Source organism: Bos taurus, chromosome X, assembly GCF_002263795.3.
Source record: "Bos taurus isolate L1 Dominette 01449 registration number 42190680 breed Hereford chromosome X, ARS-UCD2.0, whole genome shotgun sequence".
NCBI classification, from domain to species: domain Eukaryota; kingdom Metazoa; phylum Chordata; class Mammalia; order Artiodactyla; family Bovidae; genus Bos; species Bos taurus.
In genome coordinates, this window is record NC_037357.1 from 23,044,196 (window position 1) to 23,069,040 (window position 24,845).

Here is a 24,845-nt window from a genome sequence, read left to right on the forward strand (position 1 = left end):
GACTTCATATGTGTGGAATGTTAACATAATGATATGAAAGTGAATGAAACGATTTTTATTAGTACCTATAAAATCATATTGTATATCTACATAATCTTCTGTAGTTTTTGAAACATTGACCCATTCACTCTCACCTCTTTCATAAAAGAGGAGACTATGAATCTGAAAAGATCTAGTTAATTTTCAAGTCACATAAACAGAGCATAGGTTGGCCAGGACTTCTGACACCTTCTCTAGTGCACATTTGATCAAACCCAGCAGAACCATATTCTAGGAACTCAAAATTCTAAGTACATTTGCTTTGAACACTGAATCAGAGCCTCCTACTGGTAGATATGTATATGGGTGTATGTTAATAAATAAAAGATACTTCTTTAAAATATCCAAGCTATTGTCATTGTCCAAATTGGAGGACTGAGCAGAACTTCTCTTCTCCTGACAATCATACACTGCTTCAGTCTGAAATGAAAAGAAAAGTGAAATTAGCATCTATGTAGGTATAGTTCTTCTTCATGGAAATGTAGCCCAAATTAAGTTTTCTTCTTTCTACATTCTAACTATATAAACTAAAAAGTAACACTATGATTATGATTTTTCTCAGAAATAACTTTGATATATACTAGTTAAAATTATTTTAGTTGCCTAAGAGGACAGATTTAAGATATTCATTACAATTTACTTTATACATTAAGTAATGTTTCATCTCTGTAGCACTTCAGGGAAATGAGGTTAATTCCTAAAAAGTTGATTGTCCTGGGACTTCCCTGATGGGTCAGCAGTTAAGACTCTGCACTTCCATTGCAGGGGGCATGGGTTCCATTCCTGGTTGGGGAACTAAGATCTGGACCCAAAGGGAAAAAAAAGTTGACTGTCCAGGAAAGGGAAAACCGAGTTTCAGAGAGCTTTCACAAAGGGCCAAGGTCACCTAGTAAGTGATAAAACTGCCAAACCCATGGTCAGCCACCATTATTACATTCCCTCTTTTTTTGGATTTGTGTGTGTGTGTGTGTGTGTACCATTTTTTAAGGTCTTTTCTGAATTTGTTACAATATTGCTTCTGTCTTAAGCTTTGTTTTTTTTTTTTTTTTGGGGGGGGTGGTGCTGCGAGGCATGTGGGATCCTAGATCCCCAACCAGGATCAAACCCACACTCCCTGCACTGGAAGCACAGTCTTAACCACTGGACCACCAGGGAAGTCCCTCATATTCCCTCTTTAAAAGTGTACTTTAATTTCTGTATGCTCCATGTACCAAGTGTTATCATTTTAACTACTATAATTAAGACTGAAAATACTGCATACTGTACTTCTCAGATAGGTATGTGCCATCCACTCCTAAGAGGGTTCTGTAATACAAGGCTGAAAAGTTTTGAACCATCAAATTTTAAATGCCTAAGGATTGTGCAAATTGACTTGACTTGGAAGTATATGTGCATTTGGGAACTGGAATGACTAGCTAGGTATCTCACCAATGAAATGTACAGAATCACAGCCTTCTATTTTTACCCTGGGGATATGCAAATGAATAAATCCACATAGCTATTAAGGCAGGCATGACTTGAAACCAGAACCAAAAGACACAGCAGACTAAGGAATTTGGCATTCAGCCTGTTTCCTTCTTGAAACCAGAAACTGTGGCTGTAGAACATGATAATCGACATGGTGTGTCAGTATGGGTCATTTGCTAGCCTGCTAACAACTACATAAAACACTTAGAGCATTACCATGCACCACACAATACTCAAAGTACTTCATAAAGACTAGATTATTTTATCTTAGTTATACTAACTCCATAATGAGGGTGTTCTCTTATTACCTCCATTTTATAGATAAGGAAACTGACTTCCAGAGAATTTGCCCAAGGTTATGCAGCCAGTAAGTGATGGAGGTGGGCTGAAGTCAGGCATTCTAGCCACACAATCTGTATCACATGCTATCCTGCCTCTGGGAGATACATTCTTGGCCTTATTTACCATCAAGAACATACAAAGAAAACGTAAGATGCTGCAGTTATGAGGCGACTACTCTCTGCAGATACCAGATTGTCATGAATAACTCAGAAGGAAACTTGAATCTACCAAGAAAAGAATAGGTGTGTTTTTTTAGCCTAGCAGGGAGTCCATTAGAACCTGTCCTTTGTCCATGCTTTCTACTTGCAGGACTGGAATCACTTATGAAAGGAATTTCATTTTGTAAAAAGGTGCAGCACTTATTCAGCTGAATTGAGGTGCAGGCAGGAAAGAGAAACTAGAACTTATATGAGATGTTCTACAGCATTTATTCTGAACTGGAGTCAAGACTTGAGAAACTGCTCATACAACTGGGGCTAGGCCAGTACTGTAATTAGACATAACACAGCAGCACCTTTTTCTTCTAGATATAATGGGCTTTCAAATGCACAATATTGGTTCAGTGAATGAAAAATACGGTTTTAGCCCCATCCTGCTTCTGCAACTACAGCAATAAAGCCAATTTTGAATTAATTAATGATATTTACTTTTGTGTTGCTCTGATTTTGTCTCCAAGTCTTCTTCCCTGATAGAGAAATATAAGAGAAGAATTTCAAACAAAAATTAAAATCAATACTTTCATAAAAATATGTGCATGTGTATTAAAAAGAGAGATTAATGTGCCAACATGTTTATATTAGTATTTTAAAATCACACTATATATAACAGATGATTGGTTAGACTTATTTATATGATTTCAACTTCTCATAGAGCATGATTTTGCCATGTATTCACCCATTCTCTCATTCATTGAACACTCACTGGATTGCTGAGCAAGCATGAAGTTAGGTGTTAGTACCTATGACTATTTGCAGATTTAGTTATCATTCTAATATATAAGCATTTAATCAAATTGTAGCTCACTGATTAACTGAATCAAAAAGAGTTTCAGGATAAAATCTCAATTTAACTAATAATTAGAGCATCTGACATTTATTTGGCACTTACTATATGCTGGACACTATTCTAAGCCCTATATGTGCATTTGCTTTTTTACCTCTCAAATTGACCCTTGAAGATAAGTACTACTTTCCCATTATATAGGTTAAGCATAAGATGTCCAAGAAGCAGAAGTGGTACACAAATCTGTATAATCTACTGTCAGAATTCATGTTTCTAAGCACTCTATATAAAACAACATTACTGAAGCACATTAAAATGCTAAAACAAAACCAAATTAAAAAAAAAAAACCCAACTTCATCAAAATTCCAAGCTTCCATCTTTCTGTTCTTCCTGTGTAATCTTTCTTTTTGTTCTGTTCAATCTTTCTGTTTCATTTACAAAGGGTGAGCCCTTGTATTACCAAGCAAGGAGTCCACATGCTCCTCCAGAGTCCAGGGCATGGTCCAGTCAAAGACTAGGCCATTCAAGTTCCTAAGTCTCAGGGCTGCTGAAAAGAACCCTGCCCAGAAGGGCTGTGTGCATCACTTCTCACCATGAAAGGAACAGATTTCTTGTCCTTTCTGCCTCTACTGGGAGCCACTGCAAGGCCCACTCAGGGAAAGACTCTGCCGTTAATGAGTTCTCTAAACTTTATCCTTCTCTCCATTTACTTAAAATATATTCTATACAGGAATTTTTACCTTTATATAATATATATGTAAATGGATAAATATAAATTAGACTTAGTGGCAATTACCATATAAAATTAGTTTCTCAATAAATATTGATGTCCATCACTTTAAAGAAACTTGATATCCAGAGATCCAAAGTTACTTATAAAGCAAACTTAGGGAGCTTTACAAACTAGCTTTTACTAATTAATTCTTTGCAAATACATTAAGAGATGAAAAAGGAGTGCATACAAAATTTATGAGAAGTATATCTTTTTTGAAAAGCAAGGTATTGGGTTGGTCAAAAAGTTTGTTCAGGTGTTTCTGTAAGACGTTACAGAAAAATCTGACCTGAACTTTTTGGCCAACCCAATAGATGTCTTCATTCTTTTAATAATGTGACTATGCTGCTGCTGCTGCTAAGTCGCTTCAGTCATGTCCAACTCTGTGCGACCCCACAGATGGCAGCCCACCAGGCTCCACCGTCCCTGGGATTCTCCAGGCAAGAACACTGGAGTGGGTTGCCATTTCCTTCTCCAATGCATGAAAGTGAAAAGTGAAAGTGAAGTCGCTCAGTTGTGTCCAACTCTTCATGACCGCATGGACTGCAGCCTACCAGGCTCCTCCGTCCATGGGATTTTCCAGGCAAGAGTACTGGAGTGGGTTGCCATTGCCTTCTCCAGAACTGAGCTTACATTCTAGCAAAAGAAACAGAAAACAGGCAATTATACTAAAGCTAGGAAGATATGAAGAGGGGCTTGATATCCCATAGTATAACACCTGACCAAACTGGGGTGCAGGAGAGGAGGAGAGGCAGGAAGGAAGAACTTACCTTAAGCAAGAGAAGAGAACACTAGGTGTAAAGTCCAAAGGGCAAGACAACTAGGGGCATTTAAGAAGGGAAAGTGGGAAACAGGGAGACTGCTATAGTTGTCAAGGCAATGGATGGGTGTTAGCTTGGATTAGGAAAGTGGCAGTGAGGGCTAGCAGGGCGGATTCGAAGAAGTGGAATTTTGGACTGATTAGAGGTGGGGATGAGTGAGAAAGAGGAGCAGAAAAAATGGCATCCTTTTGGGGTATGCTGAGACTGAGCTGCCAATAGGAAATTCAAGGAGGCAAATTGTAAATACAGACTCTGAAGTTTAGGAGAAAGATCGAGACTAGAGCTACAGGTTTAGGAGCTCAAACCATTTTATCTCTCACACACAATGTTCTTTCATAACTTCCCTCTATATGAAATATTAATTCAGCAAAATATTTATTACATCTTTCTAGGTGCCAGACAAAAGATTCTATTTGATGCAAATTAATAAAGATAAACAAAAACAACAAAAAAAACAGTTTGACTTTTTTTTTTTTGGTTTAGTATGGTTGACTTATTTTATTAAAAAAAAATTAACACTTCCGTGTTGATTTGACCAAATCTCATATTTTTTTTTAACCAAATCTTATATATTTGACTTAGCAATTAAAAGTTTTGAAGAATTATTTGGACCTGATTGTTATAATTTCCATTACTCACAGACCAAGTAGGTAAAATGAACCGTGTTTGTAGCATAAATGATGCTCTGATTTAATTTAGGAACCATGATAGATAACTGATATAATCATTTATCCATCCATGTCATTTATTCAGTAAGCTGCCATCTTCCTCATAAATACCTTAGGCAAATTCAAGCTACTCCCAACAAATAGGCTTACTGTGGGTGACACAGTCTCTAAAATGAAAGCAAATTTATTTTAACAAATTTAAGTTAAAAGCCAATTGTTTTCTTTGTTTTTGTCTTACGAGTGGTCATCTGATAAAAGAGAATAATCCACTTTTTATATAGTTATTTTCCAATATAAGTGGATTGCTTATTATGAAAGCTAATGGATGCTTATGATGAAAAAAATGAGAAAGTTAACCTTAAGTAGAATGTGAGAAGGAACTGTTGCTGGTTTTAGGTGCCAAACTGATTTTTCACATGTACACAAACTCAGAAAATGTACTGATGAAAAGTAATAAAGATGGGTACCTTTTGAAAAAAGTTTACATGCTTGAAAGAAAGAATATCCAACTCCCACTGCAGAAAGAAAGTGTAATGCCATTAAATAAGAATATCAGAAAGAAAAAAAATGAAACAACACAAAACAAAATGTACTTTTAGTGACTAAGGCCTTGAACGGATCTTGGGCAGTCTTTTCAGAGCTCTGTTCTTCAACTGTTCAGAGGAGTTGAGCTTTTAGAGAACCATAAAGCAAGAGGCCTTCATAAGAGGGAAGGAATAGTCTGGTTTATTGAGTATTTTTAAGTATTCTACAATTTTTTAACTTTGCCTTCAGTAGGTATTTCACTTTGAAATCAATAGGCATTATTATTCCTAATTTATAGACAAACAAAACAAGGCAAAATCAACAAAACAGGTTAAGTGAACTGTCCCTGGTCACACACCCCAGGAATGGAGCCAGAAATGCAACTGAGTTCTGTCTTCTGCTTAGGAATATCAACCTATTCTATTTTTATTCTCATAGCTGTTGGTTTTGATCCCCTATTGGTTTTTGTTCTTCTTATTCTTTTTTTCCTAGTATCTTCTTAGTATTATTCATTTATGGCAATGCTTATAGTTTTATTTGTGAGTATATTTTTATATTTAATAACCATTAACTACATGACTTTTATCATCTTAGCTTAGTTACCTGCTTTCATCACTTGGTTTTAATATGATCTCTGCTGGAGCTGAGCTGGACTTTTATATTCATTATGCCTGGCTCAGGCTTTCTCTGATTTTCAAAGCAGTTCCCATATATTAATGAAGTCTCTGATTCTCTCAGATCAAAGAGATGGAATTTAGGCCCACCTTCACAAACTTAACTAACTTAGGGCCCCAAAGACCAAACTACTTTCCCCTAAGGGGCTCCAGAGGCAGCTCAAGGAAAACCTTGGGGCAATAGTCATCTTATTTCCAGAGTAGCTCAATACCACAGAGAGCATCATTATTTTATCCCACAGAACTTAGAAAATAGAAATAAATATTACATGTTTAAAATCGTCTACAAAGATTAAAACAAGTAAATGAACTCTCTAACAGTTAATTACTAGCAAAATTATTTGATTTACCTGTACGTCTTTAGAAAAGTCAATCTATTTGATTATCTAAGCCATTCACTTATTAGAAGCCTATAAGAACCAAATAATAGTTTATCCCTATAAGTGGTAAACGCATGTATGTATATACTATTTTCATATGCTTCCTTGCACCTGCTGAAGAAAAGGGTGAATTGTGAGTTTGATGCTAGTATAAAGTTCATATTCACTGCAAAATTGGGAAATTCAGCCCAGATTTTCATCATCCTGTACTGTACTATATTACTACTATGTTTAATTATTGTACAATAATCTCTATCATGACTCCTGCCTTCTGCAATACAATCTGCACATGACCAAGGATGCTTAAAAAAAACAATTCCTATTTCTCAGGATTGAAGAATGAGTTCAGTATTTACATTAAAAGTAACAAAGTAAACAACAGCAAGAAGAAAAGAGAGAGAAAAGGGGAATCTAAGATACTCTACCTTGTGTAGGTGAAAAAAATGGTGCTCCAGATCTGACCAAATTGTCAGAAGCAGATACTACAAACGGAATCGGCCTCACATGTTTATCTGTCAGGTTTCTGAAACCAGCCTGTTGGTTCTCAAATATACTTCGGATGTTTTCAAGCTTGAGTTGGATGGTCTGCATTTGAACCTGCAGGTTACACAAGAAATCTATGAAATATTTTCTGAAATGGGGGTCATAACAAATCCTATTACATTTCTCAGTCTCAGACAGATACAAAATTAATTTAGACTTTAATATACAACTAGAAGAAATTTAGGAAAGTAATGGGGAACAGATTAAGGCATTATTTCACATGGTTACAAAACCAGAAGGTCTCGACCAAAACAACTTGAAGAAGAAATTTATCAAGCAATCATCAAATAAGTCAGTCACTGAATAGGTGATTTACCCTTCATTGGCTGAAAGGGGATAACAGCTAGAAAAGAGGGTGTGTTGAGCACAAGAAAGCTACCAAGTTAAGCGCTGTCACAGTAGTTTGTTATGTTTTAGCCTGCAGGACATTCTACAGTTCACCATGTTATACTGGGTTGGTCAAAAAGTTCGTTTGGGTTTTTCTGTAAGATGGTATGGAAAAACTGGAATGAACTTTTTGTCTAACTCAGTAAAAGGCTCCTCAGAGTCACTGATGGATAATGTACCCTTCTGGCCCTCCTATATGATTTGAGGCAGCAAGAGTTAGGCTTCGTTGCTTCTAGACTCACTTGGTTATCGCCAAGGCTATGTTTCTGATCTTCTGCGGCATGCCCCTAAGATCTGAAGCTAAACATGGATTTAAATACTATTCTAAACTTTGGAGTCAATGAGACACTTTAGCAGCAAATAACATCACAAGATGCTCTTATCTATACTGTGGAGAGAGAGCTTGATGGCAGCTGCAAGGGGGTGGTGCTGAACTAACCTAAGCTCTCTACCCTGCCAACACGAGCTTCTACTGCTCCCCATTCCCCAGGTAGACCCATATCCTTCCTTTATCACTTTATCCTCAAACTGAGTGGGAAAGCTGGATCTGTGTCTACAGAGCATCTTCTGGTGGTCACTGCAGCAGGAAGGAAAGATGATAGGCGTAGACTGTTCTTGATATGGGCCCAATATCCTATGACAGTTTTGGACATTTCTCGAAGGATGCACAAGAAAATATATGTGAAAGCTGCTAGTAAGTGAAAAGAGTTTAAAAGTGATGCAGTCATGGGACTTCCCTGGTGATCCAGTGGTTAAGATTCTGCACTCCCACTGCAGGCTACATAGGTTCAACCCCCAGTGGAAGAACTAAGATGTCACATGCCATTCAGCCAAAAAAAAAAAATGTTTTTAATTAAAAATCATTCAAAGCTCAAAAAGGAAATTCAGTTGAGTTTGGTTCAGTCGCCCAGTCGTGTCTGCCTCTTTGCAACCTCATGGACTACAGCATGCTAGGCTTCTCTGTCCATCACCAACTCCTGGAGCTTGCTCAAACTCATGTCCATTGAATCGGTGATGCCATCCAACCATCTCATTCTCTGTCATCTCCTTCTCCTTTGTCTTCAATCTTTCCCAGCATCAGGGTCTTTTCCAATGAGTCAGCTCTTCGCATTATGTGGCTGAAGTATTGGAGCCTCAGCTTCAGTATCAATCCTTCCAATGAATATTCAGGACTGATTTCATTTAGGATTGACTGGCTTGATCTCCTTGCAGTCCAAGGGATTCTCAAGAGTCTTCTCCAACACCACAGTTCAAAAGCATCAATTCTGCAGTGCTCAACTTTCTTTATGGTCCAACTCTCATATCCATACATCACTACTGGAAAAACCATAGCTTTGCCAAGACAGTTCTTTGAGGGTAAAGGATTGTCTCTGCTTTTTAATATGCTGTCTAGGTTTGTCATAACTTTTCTCCTAAGGAGCAAGCGTCTTTTAATTTCATGGCTGCAGTCACCATCTGCAGTGATTCTGAAGCGCAAGAAAATAGTCTGTTACTGTTTCCATTGTTTCCCCATACATTTGCCACGAAGTGATGGGACAGGATGCCATGATCTTCATTTTTGGAATGTTGAGTTTGAAGCCAGCTTTTTCACTCTCCTCTTTAACTTTCATCAAGAGGCTCTTTAGTTCTTCGCTTTCTGCCATAAGGGTGGTGTCATCTGCGTATCTGAGGTTATTGATATTTCTGTCTGCAATCTTGATTCCAGCTTATGCTTCATCCAGTCCAGTATTTCGCATGATGTACTCTGCATATAAGTTAAATAAGCAAGATGACAATATATAGCCTTGATGTACTCCTTTCCCAATTTGGAACCAGGCCATTGTTCCATGTCTGGTTCTAACTGTTGCCTCTTGACCTGCATACAGATTTCTCAGGAGTCAGGTAAGATGGCCTGGTATTCCCATCTCTAAGAATTTTCCAGTTTGTTGTGATCCACAGAGTGAAAGGCTTTAGCACAGTCAATGAAGCAGAAGTAGATGTTTTTCTGGAATTCTCTTGCTTTTGCTATGATCCAATGATGTTGGCAATTTGATCTCTGGTTCCTCTGCCTTTTCTAAATCCAGCTTGAACATTTGGAAATTCTCAGTTTATGTACTGTTGAAGCCCAGCTTGGAGAATTTTGAACATTACTTTGCTAGTGTGTGAGATGAGTGAGATTGTGCAATAGTTTGAACATTCTTTGGCATTGTATTTCTTTGGGATTGGAATGAAAACTGACCTTTTCCAGTCCCATGGCCACTGCTGAGTTTTCCAAATTTGCTGGCATATTGAGTGCAGCACTTTCACAGCATCTTAGGATTTGAAATAGCTGAACTGGAATTCCATCACCTCCACTAGCTTTGTTCATAGTGATGCTTCCTAAGGCCCATTTGACTTCACATTCCAGGATGTCTGGCTCTAGATGAGTGACCATACCATGGTGGTTATCTGGGTCATGAAGATCTTTTCTGTACAGTTCTTCTGTGTATTCTTGCTACCTCTTCTTAATATATTCTGCTTCTGTTCGGTCCATACCATTTCTGCCCTTTATTGTGCCCATCTTTGCATGAAATGTTCCCTTGGAGTCTCTAATTTTCTTGAAGAGATCTCTAGTCTTTCCCATTCTCTTGTTTTCCTCTCTTTACATTGATCACTTAGGTAGGCTTTCTTATTTCTCCTTCTAATCTCTGTAACTCTGCATTCAGATGGATATATCTTTCCTTTTCTCCCTTGCCTTTTACTTCTCTTCTTTTCTCAGCTATCTGTAAGGCCTCCTCAGACAACCATTTTGCCTTTCTGCATTTCTTCTTCTTGGGGATGGTTTTGAACCCCACCTCCTGTACAATGTCATGAACCTCTGTCCATAGTTCTTCAGGTGCTCTATTTATCAAATCTAATCCCTTGAATCTATTTCTCACTTCTACTGTATAATAGTAAGAGATTTGATTTAGATCATACCTGAATGGTCTAGTGGTTTCCCCTACTTTCTTCAATTGAAGTCTGAATTTTGCAATAAGGAGTTCATGATCTGAGCCACAGTCAGCACCTGGTCTTGTTTTTGCTGACTGTACAGAGCTTCTCCATCTTCAGCTGCAAAGAATGTAATCAATCTGATTTCAGTGTTGACCATATGGTAATGTCCTTGTGTAGAGTCCTCTCTTGTGTTATTGGAAGAGGTTGTTTGCTATGACCAGTGTGTTCTCTTGGTAAACTCTGTTAGCCTTTGCCCTGCTTCATTTTGTATTCCAAGGCCAATCTTGCCTGTTACTCCAGGTATCTCTTGACTTCCTACTTTTGCATTCCAATCCCCTATGATGATAAGGACATCTTTCATATCATGTTAGTTCTGGAAGGTCTTGTAGGTCTTCATAGATCTGATCAATTTCATCTTCTACAGCATCAGTGGTTGGGGCATAGACTTGGATTACTGTGATGTTGAATGGTTTGCCTTGGAAATGAACTGAGATCATTCTGTCATTTTTGAGAGTGCACCCAAGTACTGCACTTTGGACTCTTTCATTGACCACGAAGGCTACTCTATTTCTTCCAAGGGATCCTTGCCCACAGTAGTAGATATAATAGTCATCTGAATTAAATTCGCCCATTCCAGTCCATTTTAGTTAACTGATTACTAAAATGTCAATGTTCACTCTTGCTATCTCCTGTTTGAGCACTTCTGATTTACTTTGATTCATGGACCTAACATTCCAGGTAGGAAATTACTCATTATAAGGCAAATATAAATATTAGGATTCTTTGACACGTAACAGTGGCTCTGATATAACCCCGATCGTTAAGAGAACTCTGTAATTGCAACGTGATGTAAAGTTGCCTGTGAAGCAGTAAAACTCTTATCAACACTAACACAATCATAGCTTTTAAAAATTTGTTTCCATGCCCCCCCAAGTCTCTTACCTTGAGTTCAGGAGATAAAATTATACCAAATTCATACTGTAGGGTTTCAGGATCATAATTTATAAAGGGTAGAGCCATTTCAAGAAAATTTTCAATGTCTTGGAGGGCCTTCTGTGCATCTTCTTTAGACTGAAACTTGTCTATTTCTTGATTAGCCAGAAGGCACTCTCCTTCATCACAGCACTGGAGAGCCTGGTAAGCAAATCCCACACACACACAAACCATGAATGAATAAATGAGAAATCTGTTTGTCCCTTAGGAGAGTGTTTATCAGCCCTGGCTGCTATGAATCAGAGTTGTTTTCAGAGCTGTTAAAAAGAAAAAAAAAATCTCTACTCCCAGAAATTCTAATTCAGTAGCTCTGGGCTGTAAGCCAGGCTCCACAGGTATTTCTTTCTTTCTTTCTTTCTTTTTTTTTTTTTGAAATATAGCTGATTTACAATGTTGTACTAATTTCTGCTGCATAGCAAAGTGATTCAAGTGATTCAGTTATATATATACATATATATTCTTTTTCATATCCTTTTCCATTACGGTTTATCACAGGATATTGAATATAGTTCCCTGTGGTATAGAGTAGAACTTTGTTGTTTATCCATCCTGTATGTAATAGTTTGCATCTGCTCACCCCAATCTCCTATTCCATCCCTCCCTGACGAACCTCCCCCTTGGCAACCAGAAATCTCTTCTCTGTATCTCCACAGGTACTTCAGAGGCACGGCCAAGGCTGGGAAGCCCTGCACTCATTTCATAACAAGGAATTCATTCTGACCATTCTCTCAACACCAGCTGCACATTCTTTCCCAAAAATCAATAACTGAAATATGAAATTCTTTGCAAAATCTCAAGTGTAATAAAAATGCATGATGATCGCCTAGCACAAAGAAAAAGTTTCCTCGCCACAGAAGATGTACAGATTAGAATGCTCATGTTCAGATCCAATGCCTATATGTGATACCCCTATTTTACATTCCACTGCCATGATCAAAACTTCTCTTCACTGCCTAATCATCAAAGGGGTCAGACTCTTATTCCATGGAGGAACAGTTTCTAATCACTGTTTGTTGTTAGAACAGTTTCTAATCACTGTTGCTCACAGTTACATTGCTGTAACTATGAAATGTGGAATAAGAGTCAGACTTGAGCAAAATGGCCCCCATGGTTTTTCAAAGTGTTCTAACTGCAAACTATCACCAGAGCAGAGGCTTCAGAGATGAACCTAAAACAGAGGAAGCCATCACTACCACCATGCTCATATTCAGAACAGGGGCCAAAATCCTTATGGTCCTTAATCTTGGACCGGCCGTGAATACTGCAAAGTGGACGAATGAAATAGGCATAATCAAACTCAGTTATTCAGACTTCTTACAAATCTAATTTCAAAGCTATGCCAAACCCTGGCCCTATAGCCTCTGAGAAGGACTCGGGTAGAAAAAAATATATAATTTATCTTTCAGAAATGCACCATGTCCTGTGACGTTACCTGCTGTAGGAGTTTATGCATTTTAAAGGTCCTGTTGAGCTGTATCCGTTTGGTTCTGATTTCATTTACCAAAATATCAGAAAGGTAACGTAGTTCATTGCACCTCTGACAGATCAAATCCAGGGCATAATGATGACTTGCTGCGAGCCTATGTCCATGTATTATTACGAACCGGGCCTTTGCTAACAGGTCCTGATTTTAAGAAAGAAGGAAAATAATAACTGCGAGATCTCTATCTGAATAGAGGGGGAGAAAATGTAATTAAAAAGGAAATTGGTTGAGCCAGAGGGAGATATTGCCAAGTGTACGGTTTGATGTCATACTTCTGCCAGCTGCAAAAAAGCTTCCAGTTATAGTCATTAGCTATACGTGCATGTGCATGCTAAGTTGCTTCAGTTGTGTCTGACTCTTTGCAAGCCCATGGACTGTAGCCCACCATGCTCCTCTATCCATGGGATTCTCCAGGCAAGAATACTGGAGTGAGTTGCCATGCCCTCCTCCAGGGGATCTTCTCGACCCAGGGATTGACCCTGCATCTCTTATGTCTCCTGCATCAGCAGGCAGGTCATTTACCACTAGTGCCACCTGAAAAGCCTAATGTCATTAGCTATGGCAGCGGTGTTATCGGAAGCTCATGCACTTCTGGTCACAGAAACAGAAAATTAACCAGCCCACCCAGAAGGTGGATGAGATTTGCTCCTCCTGGGAGGTACAGATTTAGAACAGAACAAAATATAATCAATGAGATGCAAACCAGCCAAGTGAAAGCTAAGGGATTTCATATCACCTCAGCCATGGAAATCCTGTTAGATCTAGTTGCCATCTACTTGAGGACTTGACGGCTCAGACAGTAAAGCATCTGCCTGCAATGCGGGAGACCCGGGTTCAATCCCTGGGTCGGGAAGATCCCCTGGAGAAGGAAATGGCAAACCCACTCCAGTATTCTTGCCTGGAAAATCCCATGGATGGAGCCTGGTAGGCTACAGTCCACAGGGTCACAAAGAGTCAGACACGACTGAACAACTTCACTTCACTTCACTTTTTTGAGGACTTGACAGATTTGAAGAGACCGCCACAGGGTTTCCCTGTCAAAAAGGAACTCAAAGCTTAGTCTCCATTCTAACTACTGACTGTCTCAACCCTGTGTTGTGACTGAAACATAAAATTTACCATCTTATCCATTTTGAAGTGTACAGTTAAGCAGTGTTGAGTGTATTCACATTGTTTTGCAAGATGAAAAAGATCTGGAGATGTGTTACACAATAATGCAGATATCCTCAATACTGTTGAACCATACACTTCAAAATGGTTAAGATGGTGAATTATATTTTGAGTGTCTTACCACAATTAAAACTAAAAAATATTCAAAACACAACAAAATGAAAACAAACAAAACAAAAACAGACAAAAAATTCAAAGCTCTGAAGCCAGTTTGCCTTCTCTTTTTTTCCAAACCAAAGAGATCTGGAACTTGCCCCATGATCACAAAGATCTACAAGTAAAATTCCAGAACTGAGCACCACAACCACTGCCTCTCAATTTTGTTTTTAGATGCTTATGCTACCGAGAAATCCACTTATTTGTTGAGAATACACCTTAAAAGGGCTTACCTGGTGGCTCAGCTGGTAAAGAATCTGCCTGTCATGCAGGAGACCTGGGTTTGATCCCTGGGTTGGGAAGGTCCCCTGGAGAAGGGAAAGGCTACCCACTCCAGTATTCTGGCCTGGAGAATTCCATGGACTGTATAGTCCATGGGGTCGCAGAGAGTCAGACATGACTGAGCTACTTTCACTTTCTCACCTTAAAAACAACAGCCTCGCTCTCACATACAAGACAGGAGAGCAAAGCTAGAATGCGTTGAGTGTAAAGCCTTGAGTTCAAGCTTTAAGACCAGCAGAATAAATGACAGCTGGCTCTTGTGAGTATTTATGCTTTATGTCCATATATCCCAGGTACTGTGCTAAGTGTTTTATCCACAGCATCCACATAATTCCTAATAATCACTCTGCAAAGTAGGTCATCACATCCCCAATTTATAGATAAGGACACAGAGGTTTAGAAAACTTAGTTTACCCAAGGCCACACAGCTGGTAAGGCTAAATAGACCTATCTATATGAATCTGTGTCTGATTCAGTTGCATATATCAAATGATGGTTATTTAAGGAATTATATTTTTAAGGTTTCCATCGTTTCCAAATACCAAACAGCATTCTTGATAGACATTTTTCTAGCTTCTTCAAAATGATGTATGCTCTTGTTCCTATGGATGGGCCTGAAACAGTTACAACTATATGAGATGTCTGCAAGTTCATCTCAGGCCCACACTGAACAGAATAGACAAATATTGTTGAGCCCATCATACAGACTGTTGTTACAAGAGACTAGTCATAAGGGTTTATACTACCAAAAGACATCAAAATGTAACTATTATACTCTTTAGAGACACTGCATATCTAAAATATAATCTTACCTGAGAATTTTCATCCAAGTTTTCCAACTTTTTAATTTTTTGTTTCACTTGAGCTATAGTCCCTGTTACATCTGCCAACTCCGCTTGTTGATTTAGTATAAGTTCAGCTTCACTCACGAGCTAAAAGTAGGGGAGGAGAAAAAGTCTTCAAAGCACGCAAATTATTAAGCCTTTTCACCTAATAATCAAGCTTTGTAGTAAATGCTATTAATTAAGAACCTCAACATGGAAAAATCACACATACGGAAAATGTTTTCAGATATCTTATTCACAGAAATCAATATAATCTGTTAAAATTTAACCTGCTAGACATCAGTGTGCACTCATGATTTATAAAAGACCACAATGTACATGTGAAGGCATTTGTATGTGGACATGTATAGAGGTATACATACGTGCATATACATGCACATATATTCCCTAGCTGTATGGTGAGTGGCTCTAGAAACAAAGACCCTTCAGTAGCAATGAGCACATCTAATACCCAGACCTTGGTTTTGAAAATCATTTTCCAGAAAAAGAAATTGGGGCTTCATAGGAAATTGGCTGATTCCAGGGCTGAGACAGAACAGGAATACGATAAGCTTGGAACATCTCTTTATGCCAGAAAGTAAAGAACTGATAAAAATATCTGGACATGTCACAAGGACACAACAGCCAGGTGCAAACAACAGAACAGTCAAGAACATAATGAATTAAAAGCTATGAAGTCCTAAGCCCAATAAGTAGATAAATATTGTACTAAAGGGCATTTTTGACAGACATTTTTCTAGCATCTTCAAAATGACTTGTGCTCTTGTTCCTATTGGTGGGGCCTAAAACAGCTACAACCTCATGACATATCTACACAAAAAATCAGCATTTCACAACTATCATAGTAAAGATTGGTTGGAGCAAGAATCATCAACTGATGATACACTGATGAATTTTTGATGAGGAGCAAGATAATTGCATGGCCTTACATTTTTTCCCTACATATTGGGTTGGCCGAAAAGTTCATTCGGGTTTTTCCATAACATCTTCCAGGAAAACCTGAATGAACCTTTGGCCAACCCAATATTTCCGACCAGTTGCAAGGGCAGGCAGGGGTGGTGGGGGGAAGTAACTGTAGCATGGAGAAATTCAACAGCACCCTGAAAGGGTGACCAAAACCCTCCAAAGGACACATCACATATGCAGTATTCTTGCTGGTCATATGCAGGTTAATCCAATCATGAGACAATGTCAGACATACTCAAATGGTGAACATTTTATTTTAAAAACGACTGTATTTTTCCAAAATGTCAGTGTCATAAAAGACAAAGAAAGGCTACAAAAACATTAGAGATTAAAGGAGACTAAAGACACATGACAACTTAATGCAATACCTGACCCTCTAGACTGGATCCTGTGCTGAGGCAGGAAAATGATATAAAGGACATGATTGAGTCAATTGAGAAAATTGGAATGCTGATTGCAGATAATAGAAAAGTATTACATTATTCATAAATGTAAAAAATATGGCCACTGTACTGTGATTATGCAAGAAAATATTCCTATTTTGTGTGTTCAAGAGGATCTCAAGTTTGAGAATATTCAAGTTTTTTTCTTACAAGTTTAAATTCCCACATATGCTTTTATTTAGTTAAATGCCTAAATATTCAGAACCTATCTGCTATGAACCTATCAGAGCCTATGTCACTATGAGAGACAGATTGCGTCAGTGAGATTCGGACTCATGACAAACAATAATAGTGATCAGAGGCAACAATGACTTCACAGAACAGACTATAACCACAGGATGACAATGCAACCTGGAGGCAAATTAACATATAAGTAGAGGCACAATGGGTTTGTTCAGGAAAAGTAATGTTGCTACATGTGTTTGGTTGGAGAGGAGGGACAGACATTAATATCTGGAAGGCCCCAAGAGTAATCTGACCTATTCTTTCATTTTTTTAAATATAAATTTATTTATTTTAATTGGAGGCTAATTCCTTTACAATATTGTATTGGTTTTGCCATACATCAACATTAATCCACCACGGGTGTACGTGTGTTCTCCATCCTGACCCCCACTCCCACCTCCCTCCCCATACCATCCCTCTGGGTCATCCCAGTGCACCAGCCCCGAGCATCCTGTATCATGCATCAAACCTGGACTGATGATTCGTTTCACATATGATATTATACATGTTTCAATGCCATTCTCCCATATCATCCCACCCTCACCCTCTCCCACAGAGTCCAAAAGACTGTTCTATACCTATTCTTTCTTTAAGAAAAGTTTTACCGAGAGCCTGACACTTCAAAATCTGAATCACCAGAGGGAAAAGGCTGGTAATAACTGAGCCCTGGGTCCCCTCCCCCAACTGATTTGGCTAGAACAAATGGAATACTAGGCAAGTCAGCCATTCATGGGCAGAAACAGGCTGACCACATGTAAGAGAGAGAAGTGACTTTTCCTTGGATCCCTGGGAAAATACTATGACAGAGACTGGTAGAAGCATGGAGGCCGACTATAAAGGGAAAGGAAAATGAAGCTATGTCTCTTGACCATATAGGATGGATTTTCCAGAAGGACAGAACTAGAATATACTTATAACCTTTTAAATAATGTATAATTAAACACAATTTAATCTCATCCATCAGGCTTTTTTATAGAAATAAGTCGCTGAATCAGAAAAAAATGTTTTGTTAGATCATATTAAATATCGTCAGTATAGGTAGATGGTAGTTTAAAAATCATGAAGGAAGTTAGTATTATTCCCTTGGTAGATTTCCCATAGTCTGAAAGTATTTTACATCTAAAATACATTTGAATATCAAACATCAACGCAGACAGCAACTTTACCCCTGTCATCTACGTTAGCTCCTTAAGTGCTTTCCCATAAGAAATGAGCCTGAGCCAGAGAAGTATAAGTGTTGGCATTTTCGTAGCTGTTTTCTTCATTCTAAGTCAAAGCACACTCACACTTGCCTCCTTTTCACCTCTCTGGGGGTATACATGGGCATCCTGCATCTTGTGAGACTGTGTTTCTGATGATCAAGGAGTAAGAACCTCCAGCATAACAAAAGAAACTGTACCCAAGAAAAGTTTTAACTGACCTCTTGAAAATCCTGCTCAAACTTCCAGAGTTGCAAATACTGCTCCATTTTTAGCTGGTGTTTTTCCCAAAATCCATCAAAAGCTATTTCCATATCATGTACTTGAGTCAGCAATCTTAACAAAGCAAAATCATCATTAAACCAATGATTTGTATTGCAGGTAGGTAGATAACCCTGCTTTGGATGTTAAGAATTATAGGCAAAGTCACAGCCATGACATTTGGTCCAGGTAGAGACTATCAGTGTCCACAGAATCTCCCCTATGAGCAAACTAATATCTGTGGGTCAACACGGGGAGGAGTTCTCAGCTTGAATGCCAGAGGTCCAGGAATACTTTTGCAGGTTAACAGGTAGCCACAAAAATATATAATTCCCTATCAAAAGTATAAGATAAGTAACTCTAAACCCCAAAGAATACTACTTACTTATTAATAGTTTGCCAGTCACCACTAGTCGGCTGATCATTTTCAAGTCTTGAACTCACAGCACCCTCAGCATCAGGCACTTCCAGATTTGTTTAGCAGAAATTTTCCTTCTTTGGTTACAGCTGTGATATCCTTCTGTACAAAGGCAAAATAGGAAGTGTCAGCCTGCCGGGCACCTATTCTGAATGAGCTGGGTAGAAGGCAGCATACAGCAACAGATGCAGAATAGCATAGTTCTAGCACAGCCTTTGCTTTCATCACTGAAAAGTCAAGAACTACCTCAGTACCATGGAATCCAAAAGCTGCAAGGATCTCCAAGAAGCCTCTGCCTATTGAGACAGATTTACAGTCCCCAATTTTATAGGCACAAGTACCCCAAGGCTCAGTTTGTAGCTTCCTCTCACTGGTAGAAAGTTCTAATTTAATATGGAAGCAACCTAAGCATCCAACAACAGATGACTGGATAAAGAAGATATGGTATACATACATATATATATATACAATGGAAAACTACTCGGCCATTAAAGAATAGAATCTTGCCATTTGCAACGACATGGATGGACTGGGAGGGTATTATGCTAAGTGAAATAAGTCAGACAGAGAAAGACAAATACCATATGATGTCACTTATATGTGGAATCTAAAAAGTAAAACAAACTAGTGAAAAAAGAAACAGAGAACTAGTGGTTATGGATGGGGATAGGGAAGGAGGAGGGGCACCATTTCAAAAAAAGGGCCACTTAAATTCAACATATCCAGGACATCCTCCTCTCGTACTCTTTTTTTAATATTGTGCTTTACACCATATAAACATCTCTTTTTGTCTCCCTACCCAGCAATCTGTGTGAAATAAGACACACTCAACACCTCTCTATCAAAAGAAAGACCATGGAAAATTTTGGTTTGTCTCCCCTATCAGACATACCTTTAACAGGTGGTACCTTTCAGCACGAATTGCAAGAATTTCTTCCATTGCAGGAATGTCACCTGGTAGTTCTGTCTCAGCCAGTTCAGTTCCAAAGGACTGTAACATCTGAGCCGTATCTTTCACTGTGAGGGCAAAATTTTCTATAGCCTGCAAAGAGCCCGGGCATGATTCTCTTAATTCTGTGGTAACTTGGCCAGCATATCAAAACCTAGACCAGCAACTATATTAACTTTCATTTAGATATGACAGCCAAGACATATACTATGACCTCTCCTCTGCAAGGAAAGTTAGCATTGGCCTTGACAATGAACCCTAACTTTGCATCTAAGCCCCTAAGAAACTTAGTGAGGTGAAGAGACTTCTTGAATATCTAAACATCTGTACTTATTTCTCAAACAATGATGAAAACCGTTTCTTAAATATGCCACGTACTGAGTAATTTGTTTTATTATCTGGCAAAACATTGTGTGTTCCTTATTCTATTTAATTTTGGAATTGCACAACTGTTTTAATAATAACTACTTCTGAAGAGATATGAGAACATCAAAGCCACTTTATCATCATTTATGAACAAGTGTTAGCATTTGATGGACTAAGATGACAGAGGAACATTAGTCACAATAATTCATTTCAAGTTCTGGAGAAGATTTGAAGTTATGACCCCAAAGGCTCTGCTGCCCTAAAATGTCAAGTAACGTTTGGTTGTTCATTTTGTTTCCAAAATCAGTGACTTAGAGAAAGGACAACATTTAGAGACTATATAAACCCTCTGTTTACCATGTAACTCAAGGCATCTGCTCTTTTATTTTTAGCTTTCTAGGTTATTAAAGGCAAGCCACTGCTTATTTTGACGACTCACTTTCATATGAATGAACAGGACTGCTGAATGAAAATAAAGATGAGGAAAATAAAATCCTGATTTAAGTAAATATCATTATTTCCTTCAGAAGGGTTCCCATCCCTCTGGAATTAGAAGACTCTTATATGACAAATTCACTCTAGTGAGGCACAGAGCCCTTGCTTATCCATACATTTCTAGAACAGAAGGCATTTTTGCTACAAATTTAACTGCCCCCAGCAGAATCACTAGACTGATGAGATTAATAAGATGACTCTCATTTTCTGAGGGCAAGCCATAGGCCAGGCACAGTGTCAAACATGGTACATCTGTAATCTTATTTAATCTTCTCAATAACCCAATGAGGTCAAGTCTTATTCTTCCCACTGTATAGTTGGAAAAACTGAGGCTGAGAGAGCTTTTACAACTTGCACAAAGTTATACTGATAAAAATCAGCAGTGCTAGGATTTGAACCCAAACCCTTGGTTTCTTCAAGTTACTACACGGCCACAGGAGAGGGTGGGCAGAGTAAGGTCTCCTTATTCCCTAGGCCTCTCATTTAAATGCCATCCTCAGTGACTCTTCATCATTTCTAGATATTTCCTAAGCAAGAAAATCAAGACGTTGAATTATATGTTTTTGAAAAATAGGAACCCCAGAAATCTGTTTTTCCCAAGGAAGAAAAAAAAAAATTCTAGAACTAGATTTCAAAATGAACTACAGGCTCTACAGTAAGGGCAAAAGAAACATACATTTCTGAAGGTGATCCATTCACTGTGGCTGTACTGCAAGGTGCCGCCTAACTCAGTGGTTAACTGCTTGTCATCAATGTATGTCAGCAAATCACTAACTGAGCTCAGCATAACAACCTATACAAATAAGCGAGAAAGATACCGTTAACTGCCCTCCATGGCACTCCTCCACACAGCCAACTGTACAATGAACTTCAGCATTCGTTTAGCAGAAATTTATCTTTTATAAATGGTTCTAACAACTCTCTCCTGTACATCCCCACACACATGGATACACTACCTTCCCTCAAGGAATAATAGTTTTCATTTACAAAACATTCTCTGTAAAATGAAAGTAATCTCCATAGAAACCCAAACACCTGATTCTCTCTGACCTAAAAATTTTGCACTGTCTGTGGTCAACCCTCTGAAAGAATGTTAAGCCCATGACAAAGGAAGGGCTTTCTATAGTAAATTATAATTTATCATGAGGGACTGATCTTTGCAAAAGTAGCAAAATTTATGAGCACTCTTATTTCCTACACTAAAAGTGTATAAAAATATCTTCTGGAAAAAAAAAAAAAAAAGCTACTCTGAACTGCTCAGGATGTAAGTTCATGGGAGGTCAAATACATAAAACACACATTCATTTTATTCTCTAAAAATAAAATGTCCTGATTTTATACACACACACAAATACATACACATATATATATACACACACACACATATATAACATATGGGATTTACATCTTTTTTCAAAACGAACTGCTTTGTTACAAATTGACTAATCTTTTCCTTTACTTTAACAGTAGGAGCAGAAGACTTTAAGGCATTTTGAATTTACATTTTTGGAAGACAAAATCTAAATTTTTTTTCTTTTACATGCACTTGTGACCACATGTAAAATAACAACAACATGATACAAATTCTTCATGAGAAAGGGTCAAAACACTTAAATAATATATTCTTACCGGTAATTTGAGCATGAAATCTTCCTGACTAAATCGAAATCCAATGTCTGTGAAAGTTCGTTGGAGAAAACTGGTGGGACGAAGGACCAAAACCAAGTGCAAGTTCCCAGGGAATGAAGACTATAGGGAAAAAAACAGCACAGGAAAAAAGAAAAAATTGTCAAAACATGCACTCGAGTGAGCACACGGCAAAAAATATATAATCAAAGAAAACAAATTCTAAAGTCATAAAATCCACTGAAAAGATAAAATTTAAAAAATGGATGCTGATAACATCTTAAAACACGAAAATAGAAATGAAATGAATGTAAGGTCATCAGGTCAGATCCTTGCAGTGCTTGTGGCCTGGAATTTTCTCACACTGAATTACACTCTTAAGCTTCATTTTAAACATGATTGTTTTTGTACTCAAATTGTTTTTAATCCTTGCAAAACAGAATCAGGAGGCAGATTTCTAGGATAGCCCTAAAAGCCTAAAGGGAGCTGAAATAGTGAATACCTGCAGTAAACAATGGAAGAAAACTATTTTGTGGACTTGTATTTTTATTTCATCCAAGAGACATTCACCAAATATCTTCTACATGTTTCCTCCACATATTTAAGTGAATGATTATCAGGCACTGTTAGCATTCAGTGTACACCAATTAATAACATACAGTCCCTACCCAGCTTGTAAGAAAATGATAGTCTAGAGTCCATTAGCGTCATTTACTCTATAGCATGATAAGTTGATAAATGAAACAAGGGAATTAGAATAATATACAACAGGAAGGTGTAGCACAGAGCATCCTAGACCTAGGAATGTCAAAAAGGACTTGCCTAAAGAGGAATAAAGTGGATCAGACTGTTTTTCTGGTGTATCCATGTTTTCCAACTTCTTAGAATACTGGCATATAGTAGGTGGTCAAGAAGTAACTGTTAAATGAAAGAGTGCAAAAGACAAGGAGGACCCTATGCAAAATTCACAAGGGCTGGAATAATATGGCCTGATATAAGTAATAAAGTACCACATTCAAATGCTTACTGTATGCCAAGTATTTTGCTAACATCATCACAGTTCCTCTTCATAACAATCCTGTGAAGTAGTTAGGCAATCCACTTTTACAAATAAAGAAAGTGAGGCTCAGAGAGTTTAAGTATAACTTGGCTCAACTGGTGAAGTCTGAATTGGTACCCAAGACTGTATTACATCAAGAGGTCCCAGTCAGGAAAGCTAGAGGAAGATGCTGCCGGAGGGTGGAGAGATGTAGTCATGGGAGATGGTGCTAGAAAGATGAGCAGGATCCAGACCAGGAAAGATCTTGGGTCTTTTCCTGGATGCAAGGGGAGACTCTTAAGGGTTTTTAAGTAGCAGAGCGACATAATTAGATTTGCATTTTAGGAGGATCACTTTGGCTTTGGGAATGGACTGGATATGCACAAGAATGGAAGCAAACAGATGAGTTTGCATGCTGGAACAGTCATCTAAGCAAGAGATGATGAGTTTCTGAACTACAGCAACAACAACAGGGATAAGGGTAGAATTTAGGAGGTATAATGTGCAAAGTATGATAACTGGATATGTCTGATGAGAAAAGAATGACTATGACAGTCAATTTCCAGATTTCTGGCTTGAGTAATTAACTGGGTGAATGGTACAACCCTCATTGACATGGGAACACAAGAGAAGCAGGCTTTCAGGAGGGGGATAAGATACTGATTCTTATTCCTGGACCTATTGGGTTGGAAGGGTCAGCAGGACAACCAGATGATGTCCATCAGACAAATGGATGTACAAGGAAGGAGGGAAAGAAGCCTAGACTTCTTCTAGAATTGGGAGTCATCAGCCTCAAAAGAGCAGAGTGAAGCATAATAAAGCAAAATATGCTCAAAATGCTTTAAATACAGTCATCTTTCAGGAATGCTGAAATACTAATAATTGAGAAAAACTATAAAAGAAAAATTAATAAGATACTGTGGGGGCAGGTATATATGGAAAGTCTGTACTTTCTACTGTGAACCTAAATCTGCACTAAACAATACAGTCTATTTTTAAAAAAAGAATAACTTTCATAGAGGGATAAGACCTAGACTCTGAAATGACATTCAAAAGTGGAAATTTTTAAAATTTAATTCGAGATGGTGATAAAACCATAAACAAGTAGCAATGACAACTAAAGTGAGGGAAAGAGAACTGAATGTGACACAAATAGGGAAAAGAAAGGAGCACAAGCTTAAATCAGTAAATTAAACAATGATTACAAACAGACACAAATTGGGATGTCTATCCAACTGATCACTCCCCAAGGGGGCCATGTCTGCACTACCCTCCCCTCCCATGAGATTCTACATCCTCTCCCCACCAAATTCCTATGTTGAAACTTAAGCCACAATGTGAAGGTATTTGGTGGTG

At 38.2% G+C, this 24,845-nt stretch overlaps 1 protein-coding gene across 1 annotated transcript in view; it reads right to left on the reverse strand.

Moving 5' to 3' along the window:
• MCF2 (MCF.2 cell line derived transforming sequence) overlaps positions 1 to 24,845 on the reverse strand; it is a 75,763-nt gene that overhangs the window by 43,212 nt on the left and 7,706 nt on the right. Inside the window, 13 exon segments of the mRNA XM_059883718.1 lie at positions 371 to 459; positions 2,496 to 2,533; positions 5,580 to 5,627; positions 7,117 to 7,288; positions 11,516 to 11,707; positions 12,999 to 13,190; positions 15,470 to 15,589; positions 18,557 to 18,671; positions 18,982 to 19,073; positions 19,075 to 19,116; positions 19,907 to 20,056; positions 21,501 to 21,617; positions 22,454 to 22,573. Of these exon segments, the coding sequence (XP_059739701.1) occupies positions 371 to 459; positions 2,496 to 2,533; positions 5,580 to 5,627; positions 7,117 to 7,288; positions 11,516 to 11,707; positions 12,999 to 13,190; positions 15,470 to 15,589; positions 18,557 to 18,671; positions 18,982 to 19,073; positions 19,075 to 19,116; positions 19,907 to 20,056; positions 21,501 to 21,617; positions 22,454 to 22,573 (1,487 nt within the window).